General features: G+C 41.1%; 1 protein-coding gene across 2 annotated transcripts; it reads left to right on the plus strand.

Annotated features, from left to right (window-relative positions):
* Nucleotides 1-1,035: 1,035 nt before the first annotated feature.
* Nucleotides 1,036-15,563, plus strand: AADAT (aminoadipate aminotransferase). 2 transcript variants are annotated; one of them, XM_010151430.1, is made up of 13 exons: nt 1,036-1,106; nt 2,743-2,931; nt 3,975-4,107; nt 4,743-4,817; nt 6,036-6,245; nt 6,740-6,805; nt 7,983-8,065; nt 9,327-9,423; nt 10,236-10,297; nt 12,005-12,069; nt 13,497-13,603; nt 14,264-14,365; nt 15,469-15,563. In XM_010151430.1, the coding sequence occupies exons 1-13, from the start codon at nt 1,036-1,038 to the stop codon at nt 15,508-15,510; spliced, it is 1,302 nt and encodes a 433-aa protein (XP_010149732.1). In that variant the 3' UTR covers nt 15,511-15,563. The 2 variants fall into 2 exon arrangements, with proteins under 2 accessions (XP_010149732.1, XP_010149733.1); XM_010151431.1 differs by having other exon boundaries at nt 1,036-1,102; nt 2,763-2,931.
* The last annotated feature ends 1,805 nt before the right edge of the window (nt 15,564-17,368 follow it).

Below are 17,368 nucleotides of genomic sequence, written 5' to 3' on the forward strand. Positions count from 1 at the left end.
GCCGGGCCTGGAGCGCTGGAGCAAGCCCTTGCCTACAGCCAGCACTGCCGCGGCGGGGCCCGGGCGAGCTGCCGCTGGGGGAAGGCTCCTGCGGGCCAGAAAGGTTGAGAACGGGAGTTTTAAATAAGCGGGAGGTTGGCTGCTTTTTTTAGTGCAGCCTTGCTGGACAGATGATCTGTCATCTGTCAGCAAATCCTGCCAGCACATCTTCAGCAATAACTGCCAGCACATCCTCTGGTTGTTAGAGGATTATCCTTTGTAGAAGCATGCTGGTAGTTAAAATAACAGCCTTCCTTTCATTTCAGTTCATTCCTTTGTTTTCCTACCTTAGAAAGCAGCAGATGGCTTTCCTGCAGGACTAGGCCTTGAGGCTTCCCGCAGGGCTGCAGTTCACTGTCCACTGAATCTTGTGGGCACCGGGGTCAAGGAGGGAAAGCACTCATCTGAAGCATTTTGAAAGACTTTCTTCATTATCCTTCCTGAAAAAAATGAAGTCAGATGTGCTAAGTGTTGTCAGTCGTCATGATGGCTTGCAATCATTAAAGGATTTTAAACGCAATACGTAATACAGCTAAATAAAGCTGGTTTCTCATTAAAAAAGAGATGATGTTTGAGATCTGTCTGATCTTCAGATTGGTAATCTGCCTTTAAAACTCTACAGCTGGCAGTAAATGGAGGGGGAAGAAGTCTTTTTCCCGCTGACTGGCAGACCAGCAAATTCCCCAGATGGAAGCTATACTGCTATCTGTGTTTATCAGAATAGCAGCAACTGGCCTAATCTTGCTGTGCTGCTGTCACTGGTAGGCTGTGACAGAACCTGTGAGTGTGAAGTAGAAGCCTTTTCCCTGAATACTGCAAGGAAAATCAGTTCTAGCACTGCTTTTAACATGAACAGATATTTAATTTATGACAGAGCACATATATGGAGATGACACATTGGAAGCATTACTTGTGAGAGATGCATATACAAAAGCACTGGGGTGCCTATTCACTTTTCCAGCTTCCTGTCCAACTAATTGCTCTTTCCCGGTAGACATGAATTACTCTCGATTCATCACCACTGTGAGTGCATCAAGAAAAGCATCTCCGATAAGGCTTCTGAGTGAGTATATGCCTGTTCTTTCCAGGTTCTCTGGAAGGGTGTAATTCTACATTCTGGGCTTTGCTGGGGTACCACGGCTAACGACTTGAAAAGGGCTTGCGAGAAAACTGCTGTAAGCCGATAAGGGAGGCCAGTTAACTGCTTGGACTTCTGTCAAGTTGAGATGACAAGCAGGTATAAAGAATAAAGCCTTGAACCATTTCAGAAATCCATCCAGAGAGACAAAATTGTATTGTCACTTCAGCATATCTGAAAAAACATTGCTACTGCCTCTGACGCAGGGCTGTTGGCACAGTTCGCTACTGACTTTATGCTGGTTGTCCAGAGCCATGCAGCAACTAATGACTTAAAATTCAGTCCCAGCATAAAACTTCTTTCCACCTAGCTTTCCTGTATTCTGTTAATGACCATAAATTCCTTACTGCTCCACCCCCTCAGTGTTACTACACTTTCCATTTCTTTATTATGCTCTCTTTAGGTTACCATGTTACATAGTCTTCTGTATGACGGACAGGAAAGGTTAACTGCCTACTTGTTTACTCAGTTGAAACCTCCAGGGACCTGACAAAATCAGAGCATGAGACATACATCACGACTTAAGCCCTCAGGGGTCAATTTCCTCTCTGGGTAGGGGGTTGGCATTTGCTGTTCTGCTTAAAAGTCTGCATACAGGTACAGCTAAGTCAGCTAATTCGCTGTCATCTCTATACGTTTTCAAGTGATACATTGATATGCATCATAACACAAATATGAAGTAGCACAGCTTGTGCAGAAGGACACACTGAGGTTGCAGTTCTGATGACAAAGTAAATCTCTCTTTATCAGGCCAAAAGTCACAGACATGACCCATATTGCTGAATTGGTAAAAATTAACTCCCCATGCTCACGTCTTCTAGTAAGTAGTGGAGAATAAACTTGATAACACGAGGCTTTAAGCCAGGTCTGGTGTCATCTGTCCTCTCGCATCTGATGTAAAACTGCCAACGCAGTTTGCCAGAATGCCATATTGTGAGCTCTTATATTTAATGCAGTCACGTGCCCTTGCTGGATTAAGGTCCAGTCTGTGCTGCGTAGATTGGATCTGAATGATTGTGCAACTGTGACTTCAAAGCAGGAGTTGTTAACATTTTCTTCATACTGAACTATTTACACACAGCGCCTCTGCCACTAAAGCTGGGCTGCCAGAAGCATTCCCACTCCCTTATAGAAAAGCTGTAATCATAGATTTAACTGTCAGTGTAGCTGCGCTACTGTCACACCAGCTAAAGTGAGACTGAGCAAAAACCAAAGCCAGTTGTTCCAAGTCAGTCTAAACAGAAGATCATGGAGATTTTAATTTCTTGAAGCTTAAAAGACATCTGTTGCATCAGAAGTTTTAATAATAGTAGAACAGTACAGATAAGATAAAGCTATTTATAATTAATTTTAAACCAGACATGATTATTTTCTTTTGGTCTGTATCAGCCATGTCTTCCCCATTTACTCTGAGTAGACAGGTGAGTTTAAGAAAGAATTATCAACTTTTTGAACTCATGACAGTTAAAAAAATACAATGAAACGTGGAACAAGCTTCTCTGGACCGCTATTACATACTGACTAAAGAATATGATCAGTGTTGCAATGATCATGTTGTAATCAAGGTTTTTTCCTTTCACTCCAGCTGAATTGATGCAGAAGTCTCCTCCATCTCTCATCTCTCTGGCTGGAGGAGCACCAAACCCTAATGTTTTTCCATTTAAGAGGGCTACAGTCACCATTGGACATGGAACTGCTGTTGAGATTGGGGAAGATTTGATGAAGAGAGCTCTCCAGTACTCAGCCTCAGCAGGGTATCTGTCACAGCTGCTTGCTCTTTAAGATACCAGAATCAAAGGATCTTAAAATCCATTAATTCACCTGTGATTTTAAAACCTGCTTGTAAAGCCTGTTTTACCAAACCAGGTTTAACTCTTCCAATTTGCCTCACTATTTACATTTCAGTGTAAGTGGGAAGTTTTGAGCAAATGAGTAATTTAAAAAAAAAAAAAACACTCATGTAAGTAATCCTCAAGCCACAGCATTTCCTGGCTGCTAGTATTTGAGAATCCAGACTCCCAGATCACCAGGAGGAATCATTTTGTGCTGTGCAATAAGATACTCATTAAAAGATACTCCATTGCGTACATAGCTTCCACACTGTGCAGTATTTGTTCTGCTTTCATTTAGTACCAGATATTAAAGTCAGTGTGTACTGCTTGTGGTAGAAGAATGGAGGTATTTATAGTATTGTCACCTTTAGTTAAAAAATTGCATGTCATTAAGTTACTTTAGCACTCATGAACTTCCCAGCAGACAACACTGAGTCAGGCTTGTGACAGGCTTGCAAAAATATTTAGGTACCTGCCAAGACACACAGAGCATTAATCATTGAAGTTAAGACTTTTCTTAATATTTAAATCAATCACCCATTTGTGAACATCCTACGAGATGTTAAGACGTATTTTTGGAAAAAAATCTGTTTCAGAAATCCTTATTATCTGCAGCCTGTTAATAGCAGTGTTGCGAGCTCTGTCACGTTGCCACATTTGAGTATGGACAGATCACCCCTAGGAGTGGGTATTGTTCAGCTTCCACCCCTATTCCTTCCTGACAAATAATTTCCACACAGATTTCAGTATACTTGGTGTATGGATGCCTGTCTCCTCTGCTTTTCCATAAGACATACTGATCTCATTGTCATCATTCAGTAAAGCAGTCAGAATCAACAACGCAGTGTATCTGTGTGACAGCTGAAAGCAGATGCAGTACTGTGTGCTACATCTGGCAGTGATTCAGAGGAAGGGCCTAGCTCTGGCCTATTTAAGATGTTTGATACACCTTATTCATGTTTCAGGATTCCAGAGCTGTTGTCTTGGCTAAAGGATTTCCAACGGAATCTACATAATCCTCCCACAGCCGACTACAGTCCTACGCAAGGACAAATGGAAGTGTGTGTCACAACTGGCAGCCAAGAAGGCTTGTGTAAAGTAAGACCGAAAGCTCCATATGTGAAAAGCATTTCTTCCAGAGAGCTCTTTTTTTTCCATCAGTTCAGTTATACTCAGCATTAAGTGCCACTGTATAACTATATGCAGGGTCATTTGTTAAATATATTTCTTGTTATTATCAATGCAGTATAATAGAACTGAAATAAGACTGGTGCACAGTCTGATTTGTCAGGGTGCATGAACGTTTGGGTAAACCAAAGAGCCTGTAAGAAAATGTGCTTTAGTGTAACGTTTCATGTTTCTCAAGTACTGAAGTAATAAGTACATAGGTGCATGATCTGTTTTGCAATAACTCCATTCTCATTATGTTAGACTTCCTTAAATAATTACCCTTTCCAGTTCACTCTCACTGCTGCTTAGTTGATCCTTTCTGAAACCAAAGCACTGTTGCTTCTGTATAATGGAGCGCTGTCTTTCCATTTCAAAGTGCCATTCTCTAGCTGATTACCTAGTTTCATTTGGCTGAAATTCATATCTGTTCACCGCTTTTTCTCAGACTGCATAATTAAAGGGTTAGGGAATTACTAATATCAAGATTTTTAACCCCTCTAAGAAGTCAGAAGTATGTGTACAAGAATGGCAGTGTCTTTCTATAATACTCTTTCCTTTTGCAGGTGTTTGAAATGCTCGTTAATCCTGGGGACAACATCCTTTTGGATGCACCTACATACTCTGGGACACTGGCAGCTGTAAGTATTTTTTAGCTATTGTGAATGTCACATTTGAAATATACCTGATCTGCAGGTTTATATAAATTGTGTTCGCTGTAAAAACATCCAAGAATCAAGCTGTTAGTGTTAGGTAAGTTTGTAAGTATCAATTCATAGAAGCATTTCTACTGAAAAGTTATTTCCAGGACGGAAGTTCCTCTTCCAAATCCTAGTTGGTTCAAGGGATAAGGTCACATTTGGGGTTGCAAAGAAAGCCATCATAACCTAGTCAGCTTGAAGCAAACTCACCTGAAGTATTTTGTGGTCTGATTATACCATAGCTATAAATACTATAAAATTTGAATAAGCCTGAAACATCATATGAGTACGAAGATGCTAGTTAGTAAGGGCTACACAGAAGTAGCAAAGTTTACTTCTGAAAAGTGATTTAATCAGTATGTAATTAAAAGTCAGCTCAACATGCATAAGAACTGTAAGAAGGGTTAGGATAGATAATACACCACAATTTCAGTCTAGTCTCCTCTTGCTTCAAAAGGACTTTTTTAATTGTTTGCTGTGTGGGTGTATCTTGTCTAATCCAATATACTTTATTAGGGATATATTTTGACAGTGCAGCAACTTGCATTTTTCCTTCAAAAAATGCAGAGCGCGACATGGTGCAAATTGAAATTCCGCAGAGGGGAGACAGCATGCTTTTTTTGTGAGCGTTTTACCTATTTTTTTCATGCTGCTGTCAACATGTCATTGCAGTAGGATCATTTCATTCTCCCATGTATTGCTGAATATATCTGTTGACAACAGATTCTTTGCCCTTTGTGAAGAGTGGCTTACAGTTCTGGCACTTTCACTGAAATAGAGTGTAAATTGTCAGCAAGAAATAAAGGTGCTATGAACGTACTGTCTGTGGTAAGAGCATGAGGAGTCCTGAGAGAATACAGTTCACATTCACAAAAATCCCCTTCTGCTTGCAAAACTATGTGTGATTTCCTAGGGAAGAGCAGCAGTCGGTCATGGGAGCTATCTGTTTCTTCTCAGTTGACTTAACAGGGCAAATAAGAGTTTTGTGGTGAGTTTGACAAGTTTCACAGCAAATTCAGGCAAACTTTCTATTGAATTATGTTTGACATTATAGCTATAAAGTCAGACTTTGTATCACTGAAATTCTGCAGTGCCAATGCCAAAAGTAAGACCTTTGAATTGCAGGATTATGACAGTTTGTTTTCCTCCTATCAACAGCTGAGACCCTTGGGTTGTAACATAATTAATGTTCCTAGTGACCACCATGGCATTATTCCAAAAGCTTTAAAAGAAATTCTGTCTTCTTGGAGCTCAGAAGATGTAAAAAATCGTAGCCACCACCTCCCCAAATTCCTGTACACTATTCCAAATGGCTGCAACCCAACTGGAAACTCTCTCACCACAGAGCGCAAGAAAGAGATTTACCAGGTATGTACCTGGGGCCTCGTGAGCCTTGTAGGTGGAAATGGGTGTCAGTCTTGTTTCAGTTGAGGATACCTCGCGGCATTTGGGCCATTATTGGTCCAGTAGACCTACCTCCTAGAACTCGTTTCTAACAGAAGCTCTTTCATGGCAGTTCTTCAGAGGTGGACTATGCATGAGATAAAATGTTGTTGTAATAGTAGTACATCGCTGGCTGGTATCTTTGCTTCAAAATGGATATATTGCAAGTTTTCTTCACAGTTTGAACGCTACGTGGAACATGTGTCCTTGTACCGCAGGCAGCATGTGCACTCTTATAAGTTACTTGATGTCTAAATTGGGCATTTGCAAGTTTTTCGTCACTGGGCCTTGTACATAGTGAATGAGCAATCCACAGGGTCATAATATATAGTCCTGGTAATAGGTAATAGTTCAGGAAGAACTGAATGTAGAGTGCCATTACATTTTAATCAATCTTTGCTTTTCATTCATTTCTTTAGCTTGCAAGAAAATATGATTTCCTCATAATAGAAGATGACCCTTACTACTTTCTTCAGTTTGAAAAGGTAATTTGTCCTCCGTACCCCTTAGTAACACATTCTTTTGTAATCCAGGAGAGAACTAAGATTTGAGCCATTGGTCTTCCTGTGTGCTCCATCTTCATGTCATACCAAGGTAGCTGTAAGGCCTAACAGCCTATGGTACTTTCAGTTGTCCCCTTTGTGACATTTTATTGCATCAGTCCTGTCAATTGGTGGTTCACATTCCTCAGGCCTTATCCAGGACAGAACAGTAGTCAGAAAATGGCAAAGATTTAGCCACCAGAGCAAAAAGTACACCACTGAAGCAACACTTGAAACTGGCAGCCTCAAGTTCTTTTTAGCCCAGTCTCTTCTTTCATTCAGTGGAAGACTGCCTACTCCCAGTCTACTACACACTGCTTTTACCCCTTTGTCTTTTGGAGAACCCAAGAGTTCTCTCAGATACTGCAGGACATAGTACTGGATAGGCAGCTTCCCTCCTCACGTAGATTTTCCCCACATGGGTGACAATCAAAGCATCTCCACGTGTATCTACGGTTGCACAGTCTGCAGAAGTTGCTAACTTCAGGACTAAAGCTGATCTTCTAAAGCAGTAAAATACTGGTAGAAGGGGAAGTTCAGTATTCTCTGTTTTGAAGTGTGTTATGGGGCGAGGCAATAAACCTCCTTCACTTACTCATTGAAGAGCATCATGTAGCTTTGTTAGAGAGTGTAAGAGGAGACGGTGTAAAAGTAGCATTCCTGATAGGGGAAAATCATGCTGAACTCGGATCAAAATTTAGTCATATTTTTTGATTTCCTTTTAAGCTACAGGCCCCATCTTAGAAATTACAGTAACTTTCTATTTGTTCCATAAAAAAGGTCTTGTCAGAGGCGTCATCACTTCTCTCCTACTTACGGCATCATACCAAACCTTGAACTGAACAGTTGTATGCTGAACAGAGGGCTGAGTATCAAAAAATGACAAGGCTGGTTTCTTGATGTCTTTCACAGAATGCTGTAATCACATCTCAGACAACTAGCCTAAACAATCACTTGTCGGCAAGTTAGTGCATTTTTTTTTTCCCTTGGAATGCATAATGTGATAAAATAGTCTCAAAATATTTCTTTAAGAAATGAATTATGTCTTCATAGTAAAGAAAATACTTCCATCATAATCCTTACTAGCACCTTGAATTTTATTTTTTATTTTTCTTCCAAGCCATGGGCTCCAACTTTCCTCTCAATGGATGTGGATGGCCGAGTTATCAGGACTGACTCTTTCTCTAAAATCCTCTCTTCTGGGTAAGGCCAGCTTCAGACTGCTCAGCACTGCTTGTTCAGTTAAGGCACGAGACTAATACTTCATACAAAATGATCAGACCTGTCATACTGTTTTTTCATCTAACACCTATCCATTTCTGGAATCTTCTTTTGGATCCACAGTTTTTCTTAGTCTGCTCACTTTTCATGTCATCTCTTGGCAGCCATTTAACTCCAGATTCTATTTCTCTTCTGATACCAATAGTTAAGCCATGCCCCAGGCCACCCATTCTTGCAGATACCATACGGGCAGAAAGTTGTTTTCCAGCTCTGTTCCTGGGACTCCTAGGAGCTTTCTCTCTCCTTTTTCTATTTCTTCTATCTCTTACCATTCCTGCAGACTCCCTAAATTTGTAATACAGAAGGGAAATGAAGGCATCATTCTGCACAAACTGTTCATAGGATTATACTGATCTCTTGTCTTATAGCCTTGCGTTTCTTTCACATTGGTTCCACCTGCCTGAAAAACTAAGCTGGCTGTTTTGCATGTCACACAAGTCAATATATTTGATTTTTAACTTGCTTTGTGTAATATTCTAACAGATATAAGGAAGTAATATGAATTCTGCACTCGCAGCTAGTGGATTATAACCCCATCCCTGAGAAAGGGAGGAGACAACAGGGTGCTAAGGGTGACTGCACTTTCAGAAGCGACACTGCAAAAAGAAACGATGCAATTTGATCTTTGTCAGACACATATGAGCTTACTGGTTCTGTTTTTCTTCAGAGAAAAACTTTGGCCAGGCTGTAAAGATGGGTCATAAGTATTGAAGCATGAGTGACGTTTTCTCAGCCTGAATTACATTTATTCTGCAGTACTGAAAGGGAGTGAGAGAGTAAAGCTATTTGCTGCTTCCCATCTGTTTTTCATAAAGCCAGAGCATTTATGGTTTTTCATGATGTGAAAACCTGCCTTTCCTTCCCTTTCCTTCATGTAATCTTTGTGATTGCAGAGGAAAGCGTATAAACATGGGGCATCTCCTGAAGTCGCAGAACTCAGAAGCAACTATAAGCATTGAAAACCCTTAAACGTTTTTGTTTTGTGGCTCTGGTACTCAGCTTATAAGTTGCATAAACCTGGTGCTTAGGGCAGTATTAAAGTATAGATAAGCTTAAATGCATAAAAGATCATTACAGTGTCAATGAAATGGTTACAGGTTTTCACAGTTACAAGTTAAACCGTAACTCTCACAAAGTATTAAGACATTGCATTTCTGTAGTAACTTTTTTTCTTTTTCTCTAGGTTAAGAATAGGTTTTCTGACAGGTCCCAAGCCTCTCATCGACAGAGTAATTCTACACATTCAGGTTTCAACAATGCACACCAGCACTTTCACACAGGCAAGTACCAAGCTGCCAACTGAATTGTATTTAGAGAAGATAACCTATTCCAAGTCATAAGAAACCAAAACCAAACAGCTTAGCACATTTGCAGTTCTGTTGTTAATAAGCACCTACGTTGCTTGTTCTGCCAAAGGAAGAGAGACCACCATGGGAATTACAGCCAGAGCTAGAGGCTGTCTCAGTGCATGGCAAGCACAGCTAACATGCTCTTAACCCTCACGTCTGGAGGATCGAGGTGTAAAGTACTCTGTACCTCTTGCTAGTAGGTTCACTTGAAAAACATCAAAGTAAAGTGTGCATTGGATGCACGTAGGTTTTTTCTGTTCATTCCAGAATGAAACAGGCAGCCCACAGAGACATTACAAAGCAGGCTGCCAGCTACAGTCGCTTTGTCGTTCGTAATAAGGGAAGGAGACATAAGCACATCTAAATGTGGCTTCCATCTTCCACCTCCATTAGTTCATCATAGAGGCAGTATTAAAGCAGAGAGGTTGATATGGGCGGGAGGGTAAAGAAATACAACATTGCCTTCCCTTTTTGTCCTGACTACCATATTTATCCATCCATCCATCCATATCTTCCCTGCCCCCACCCCAGCTTCCAAACACTGCCACGATCCCTGGAGACAATGGTAACAGGGAGTACAGTGGCCTGTTGCTGTTGGCACCTCTGTTTGTAAAGGGTTTCAAGAGACCCCGCTCTGGGGTTTCTTGCCTGTGTGGAATTTTGAATAATGCTGTATGTCTTTTGATGACTCTGGAACAGTCTTGTTTAAAATACGGTATTGATGATGTGTTTTATTTCTTTAGATTATGATATCACAGCTTCTTCAGCAATGGGGAGAAAAGGGTTTCTTGGAGCATATAGACAGGTAGGGTCATGTCATACGGGATGCAGGGATCCAGGCAGGGCGGTTGGCAGAGGTGGCAGGGTATAGGGGGTCAGTGCAGGGTGCAGGAGGTCTGGATGGGATGCAGAGGTCCAGGCACAGTGTAGGGAGTCTGTCTGGGGTGCAGGGGGTTGGCAGGGATGCAGAGGTCCAGGCAGGGTGCAGGGGTCCAGGCAGGGTGCAGGGAGTCTGGCTGGGGTGCAGGGGTCCAGGCAGGGTGTAGGGAGTCTGGCTGGGGTGCAGGGGGTTGGCAGAGGTGCAGAGGTCCAGGCAGGGTGGAGAACATCATCTGTCATTCTGCTCCTTGTTACCGTCACAAAATGTTCTTAGCAGTAAAGGGGTCAGAGTAGGTGCATCCATATTAGGCCAGATGGATAAGCCAGGTGACCAAGAGTGACAGTATTCACACAAGAGTCCGGAAGGAGCTCTGCGTGAAGTTGCAGACATGCAGGTCTGGGATGTAACTACTGCAGGCCAGCAATCTGCCGGTCCTCTGGCACAGCCATCACGCAGCTCCCATCTGAAGGGAACTCACCTGACATCAGTGAGCCCAACAGCTGACCACTCTTTTCCGGGTGATTTCATTTGGACAAGGTTGGCTCATTAGATCATGCTGTTGAGAGGGAGCTAGCCTGTTGTTTGGAGCAGCTACATTTTTGTGGAAGTCTTATGTCACTGTTTCATTCCAACATGAATGTAAAATGACAACAGAAAAGCAAAAACTTGCAACAGAATTTGTGATGTGGTAAAAACGGCGTAAGTGAAATTATACCATTTCATGCAGAATGTAGCAACTGGTATAGGCCGAGTCCCAAAACTGTATAAGCCTTTGGCATGAGGTATAATAAAATACATTCAGAAATCAAAGCAATACGTTCAAAGAGTATTTTTAAAATATCTAAATGTAAAATTACACCTACTGCTAAGTATGGTTTCTGTACAGAGAAGGGAACACGTTTGCATCTGATTTATGAGCTCTACATCAGGCTTTTCTCTCACATCTCCTGTTGCAGAATCACAGCTGTCTCTATTTATATTGACAAAAGCCACTGCGCAAGACTTCTTCATGTTGAAACTTGGGTTAGGGTTATTTTCCTCAGTAAGAAATGGAATTATTTCCAAGTTTTATTTAAAGTGTGAAGGAGAGAGATAGGTTCAAAAGCTTAGAAAAGGGAAAGCTGGCAAAGAGTGATGACAGGTTTATCATATGATTTGGTTTTTACCTTGTGAAATATCATTTCTGCATGTACCTATTACACAAATTCAATCCAAATGCACTCTTGTGCTTTTGCATGTGTACAAGTCCTTCATTTTCTTCGTTATGCTTGTTTTGTGTGGTAAATATTGCCAACAGGACTTGTATCCACTGATATCATGGCCAGAATGAATAAAATACCTAAAGAGTTTCCATGGCGCAGGTGAAGCTTAAGAAGCAGCCACACGATCACTGTCTCTGTGGGGTTGATCGGCGCGTTGTCAGAGACACGCTGAAGCATTCAAGACTTCTCCGAGACATACACAGCTTTATACACATAGTACACTGTATCCTGCCCATCTAGGATACGCTCACGTTTTTATGAAATGTGCCCTGAAGTTGTTTGAGTGGAAAAGCTCTGTTTCTGCCTCTGGAAGCAAAGGGACTCTGAAGCACTGTAGGATCATGACTTTGAACTGCTAATTTACTTTCAGAGTGGTGGAGTTCTACAGGAGCCAGCGGGATGCAATGCTCGTGGCTGCTGACAAGTGGTTAAAAGGTCAGTGAGTGCAACACAGCTAATGACTGGGATTTTTTTTCTAGCTATTCATCATCTTTGTGCTCAAGAAAAATCACTGAGGTAACAGGTAAGCACTATAAGCTAATCAATGACATTAAATATGAAGCTTAGGACAAATCTAGTGCTGCTGTTTTCATGCTTTTCTGGTGGGACATGATGAGAAAAAAGCTCACCACACTAAATGTATAAAGCAGTTTCACAAAGACCATGTATTTCACTCCACTATGGTTATGTTTGCTTCTTATGTTTAAAATCCCTGTCTTTAAAATCTCTCTGATGTAGCCACATTTAGTGGCCATAATTTTAAAAAAATTGATTAACGATGGATATAGCAGTAGTGGTAATATTTTTTGGTCAGAAATCAATTCAAAGTGTCCCGTTTTGTTGTTAATCATGGAGCATCGAAAGAATTTGATCAACAATAATGCAATTACATTTAATCACTCAGTTCTTTTAGTCAAAGTAGAATCAGCAATAACTGCTCAAGACCTGCCCACTGAGCTTAGATGATACTTCCTTGGGACATGAGTACTTGGGCACCACACAATCATCAATGCACTTTTTTTTGCGAATTCCAGGCTTTTAGATACAAAGTATTTCTTTTTCTACATGGCTTATGAACGACCCTGGGTTGTTGGCCTAGGTAGGCACTCTTTGTCTCAATTCCCCAAGTATAAAAACAGTGTAAACACTGGTCTGCCTTAAAGTGTGTTGTGAGACTCATGTAAAAGACTATACTAGAAAATAGGAAGACCTTAATAGGAGCCATAATATTATGGAAAACAGACCTTTATTTTGTAGATATGTAATGGTTAAATGCATTGAGGAAGAGCTGGAGAAGATGTCTGTTTCTTCAAAAATATGTCCCAAAGCAGATAAAGAATTCTAGGTAAAGAGAAGGTATACAGTAAGTCTGCATATATAACTTCAGACACAAATCTCTAAGCATTCCCATCCTCCTACCTACTAGGCTCTCATTTTCTTTGGGGAAAAAACCTATGATTATTGTAACTTAAAAGAGTTTTGAGCTTTGCTATACTTAAAATACTGTTGATAGTCAGTGTGATATTAGGAGAAACTGCATCAGAGAAATTATTTTAGATTGTTTACTTGATCTGAAAGTAATCACCAAATAGAGTTTGCCAGTGTCTGGGATTTCTGTAATTCAGAGCAGTCACTTTCACAGAAGGTATTGAGGATACCAGCACAAGTGCAGTAAGCCCACACAAATTTGATTAGGACTGCTTCAGACTTGGCAAGTGACATCCTGGCCTTGTGGCCCAGGTTCCCTTTATGTTCATCAGAGCGACAAATCTATAACATCACTGAATCTGTAATGTATCAGGGTCAGAGGTTTCTTTCCTGATTCCCTTCTTTTCTGTGTGTCTCTCTCTCCCCCACCCCAGACTTGGCAGAGTGGTACCCTCCTGCTGCTGGCATGTTCCTGTGGATCAAAATTAAAGGTGTTTCTGACACACAGCAGCTGATCATGGAAAAAGCTTTGCAGAAAGAGGTATGACCTATGGTTTCATGGCGTATGACGTTAGGGTGAAATGAGGCAAGAGTACAATACATCTACCCTATCTATCCGCACACGGGCGCACACATAAAAAAGCAGGGGAACTTGCTGTGCGCCATCGGTGAGTCTCCAGGTCGGTCTTTGTCTCACAGTGACCCGTAAATAAAATATTTTCATGTCTTTAATCAGATGTTGATATTTAATCAGCTCGCTTAAATTTGAACCATGATAACACACAGTACGATGTCATGTATACTATAAATAATATGAATATATGTACCTGTATGAATGATGGCTGTCCACTATTCTCTTTTCAGTAAGAGAAATTACGTGTGATTTCATTTCTACAGTTTATAAGAGCCAGCACTGTGTATTGAGTAAACTACATCCCACCTCACTGGTGCTTCTAAACACTGATGCTAAGTTGGACCTGGTAACCCGCCAGCCTGGGTAACCAAAACCTTTGATTTTGTTATTAAAACCCTGATTTCAGGTTGCATGTTTTTGGCTTCTCATTTTGATGAGAAGAAATCTGTTAAGCCATGTTCAGATGCCAGTGTTTCAGCAGTAAGCTTTCTCAAATTCAATGTCATGTAGTGTTTTAATGCTGTAGTAGAAGTGGTGATAACTGGGTGGCGAATCAATTCTTCTTAGGTGTTACTTGTTCCTGGAGGAGCATTCAATGTCGACAGCTCAGAGCCTAGTTCTTACGTCAGAGCCTCCTTCTCTCTTTCTTCTCCAGCTCAGATGGATCTGGTGAGATTTTTTTTTTCTCCCCATTTTTATCAATAATAATGCCCCTTTTTTTACTTACTTCTTATGTATTTTCTTGAATGTTAGTGTGGGGTTTTTGTTGTATTTAGGTGATTAAGCAGTATTAGCTGATTCTTAGGTGAGATACACATATCCAAATGACTTGAAAGGTACCAAATTTTTAGGGCCACTTCACATTTTTCTGTGTATCTCATACATGTGGAGTCTCACACTTATTCCTCCCAGACATGATTCATTAAGGTTTTACGGAAGTCTGAGTTAAGTTTTGCTGTTTGCCTTAGCATTAGCAGGCATCACACATCTTTTATTCTCCAGACTTTCCATTCCTGAGATTGAATTACCTGCTTTCTTTTGTGGGTGTAATCAATCCTTTATAAGAAAGAATATTGTTTTTCTTTGATACAGCTGGCATATATGCTGTATTTCTTTCCTCAGGAACTAATCTTCTGTGTATTTTGGGAATATTTTGGCTGGTTTTTGGCTTTATCTGTAAAATTAGTGGGAAGAAAGATAGGACACATTTATTTGTGCAGATTTAATAGTCACGATTCAGGTGTTTGAAACTGTTCAGTGTTTGTTGTACTTCATTCATTTGTGAAGGTTTGTAACAGATTTCTTCTGTATTTCTTCCTTCTTCTTTGTAGAAGTAATTCGTAACCATACTATTAACAGTCAAACTGTAACTTTTATGTGCTTCCCAACTCAACTGTCTTCCTTTTCTTTCTCCTTTAGAGCCTCTAGGCCCCTGTATTAAAAGAGACACTCTTCCAGAAATCACTAATTGTATTAAAAGTACAACTGTTTTGCTGCATCTGAACTCTGATTAACCTTTGAACATTAATGTATGTATTTTTCGCTTTCTGAAAGCTCTGCCTTTTTTGTCTTAGAGAACTGGAAGTTTTGTCCAGTCAAAGCCCATACAGGTTGTTACAGAAGGAAGACAAGAGAATATCAGCAGTTTTTTACAGTATAAAATACGGAGTTTGTACACAGTTAGGGTAATTTTAGTACCTTTATAGGTTTGGTGTGTTGCCCATTAAAATAATGCAGGAATACAAACATGAACCACGTTTGTGTCATTGCAGGCCTTCAAGAGACTGGCTGACCTTATAAAAGAAGCTTTATGAAGAAGCTAAATAGAGCTCTTGGAGCAATCAAAATCGACTCTGGAAAATATCTGTTAACATTTGGATTTTATCAGAACACTTTAAAAGCAAGCACAATGCAGTGGATGTTTCCTTAGATCATTTCAGCTAGAAGCAAAAAAGTGAAAGATTGAAAAACAATTTGCCTAATTTTCTGACAGGACATCACCTTATTAGATTTATTCCAGTCTGGAAACATTTAAAATACTCAATGTTCTGTTTGCCATCAAAACCATGATTTTATTAAAATTGAACTGATTTTTGTTCTGGCTTTTGTCTTCCATTTGGGTTGGGAAAGAGGGAAATCAGTTATTTAAGTTGCACCTGAGGTGGTTTTAGCCTAGTTATTTAAGAAGTTGCACCTGAGGTGGTTTTAGCCATTATTACTTAATCTCAAGTGATAACATTCATCCAACACCTTATGTTGGAATTGGTTTTGTGTGTTACTTTCCTTTTTGCCCTGCTATATGGCATCTAGTTTTCAAGATTTGAAGATCAGTGTTTCATTTTACTAGAGTTTTGATAGATAAAACTGGTGTAAGGATCTTAAAAATTTGAAACCAATCCAGGAAAATTTTGCTGTGATTATAGACAAAACTATTTGGCCTAAGGTCCCTCGCAGTTTGGGTTTTTCAGCTCATTCTCTAATCTGTAAAGGGTTTTCTGATTGCTGCCTTCCCCTTCAGTCTGTGAAAAATTACTCTACAGCTGCCTTCGAAAATCTTTGGTGTGCAGAGGCGTGTGGATGTGCTAACAGACCTGCTCCCTGCTCTTCGTTCATCAGACGTGTATTTGAACAGGGCGCGTTAAGTAACTGAACCGGGGACACAGCAGAATGAACAGTACCCTGACACTGCCAGATGTACCGAGCGAGCAAAGAGAAAAAAGAAACGGTTTGATCTCTAACCCCTGGGTCATTATCATCCCAAACATTTCATACTTGGCCACATGTACAAAGCCTTCCGAAAGTTTGAGCTGTGCAGATTGTCCAAGGCTTCCCATTTTGGTTAGTGACAAGTTTTATTTACTTTTTAGATTGAAGTGCTGTAGTTTTCCACCAAGAGCAAGTGGTTGTTTCTTGATGTGCAAGTGTTCAGAATTTCAAAGTAAAGACGTTTTTAAAGATCCAGCCAATCCTATAGCAGCTCAGGTAACCCAACCAAATATGGGTGAGGCACAACCTTGCTTCATTGGAAGTTTCACAAGAGTAATGGATTTAGCAGTAACCATAATTTTCATTTGCTCTTGTCCCTCCAGATACAAATAGCCTGTGTGCCTTTCCCAGCATCTGTCCTACCATCAGGATCATTACGAGGGGATCAAGTGCACCCTCAGTAAGTTTGCAGACCACACCAAGTTGGGTGGGAGTGTTGTTCTGCCTGAGGGATCCCGAGGGACCTGGACAGGCTGGATGGGTGGGCCAAGGCCAACTGTATGAGGTTCAACAAGACCAAGTGCTGGGTCCTGCGCTTCAGTCACTATAACCCCATGCAGTGCCACGGGCTGGGGGATGAGTGGCTGGAAAGCTGTCAGGCAGAAATGAACCTGGGGGTGTTGGGGGACAGTTGTCTGACTGTGAGCCAGCGTCTGCCCAGGTCGCCAAGAAGCCAACGGCATCCTGGTCTGCATCAGGGACAGTGTGGTCAGCAGGAGCAGGGCAGGGATTGTGCCCCTGTACCAGGCACTGGTGAGGCTGCACCTTGAATACTGTGTCCAGTTTTGGGCCCCTCACTCCAAGAAAGACACTGAGGTGCTGGAGCGTGTCCAGAGAAGGGCAGTGGAGCTGGGGAAGGGTCTGGAGCACAGTTCCTGTGAGGAGCAGCTGAGGGAACTGGGGTGT

Source organism: Eurypyga helias, unplaced genomic scaffold (genome assembly GCF_000690775.1).
Source record: "Eurypyga helias isolate BGI_N326 unplaced genomic scaffold, ASM69077v1 scaffold15055, whole genome shotgun sequence".
Classification (NCBI taxonomy): Eukaryota; Metazoa; Chordata; class Aves; order Eurypygiformes; family Eurypygidae; genus Eurypyga; species Eurypyga helias.

What these genes read in the sequence shown, in the direction of transcription:
- AADAT (XM_010151430.1), top strand. Translation starts at nt 1,036, where the DNA reads ATGAATTACTCTCGATTCATCACCACTGTGAGTGCATCAAGAAAAGCA. An exon ending in CAGTACTCAGCCTCAGCAGG is followed by an intron (nt 2,932 to 3,974) that starts GTATCTGTCACA and finishes TTCATGTTTCAG; the next exon opens with GATTCCAGAGCTGTTGTCTT. An exon ending in ACTCTGGGACACTGGCAGCT is followed by an intron (nt 4,818 to 6,035) that starts GTAAGTATTTTT and finishes TCCTATCAACAG; the next exon opens with CTGAGACCCTTGGGTTGTAA.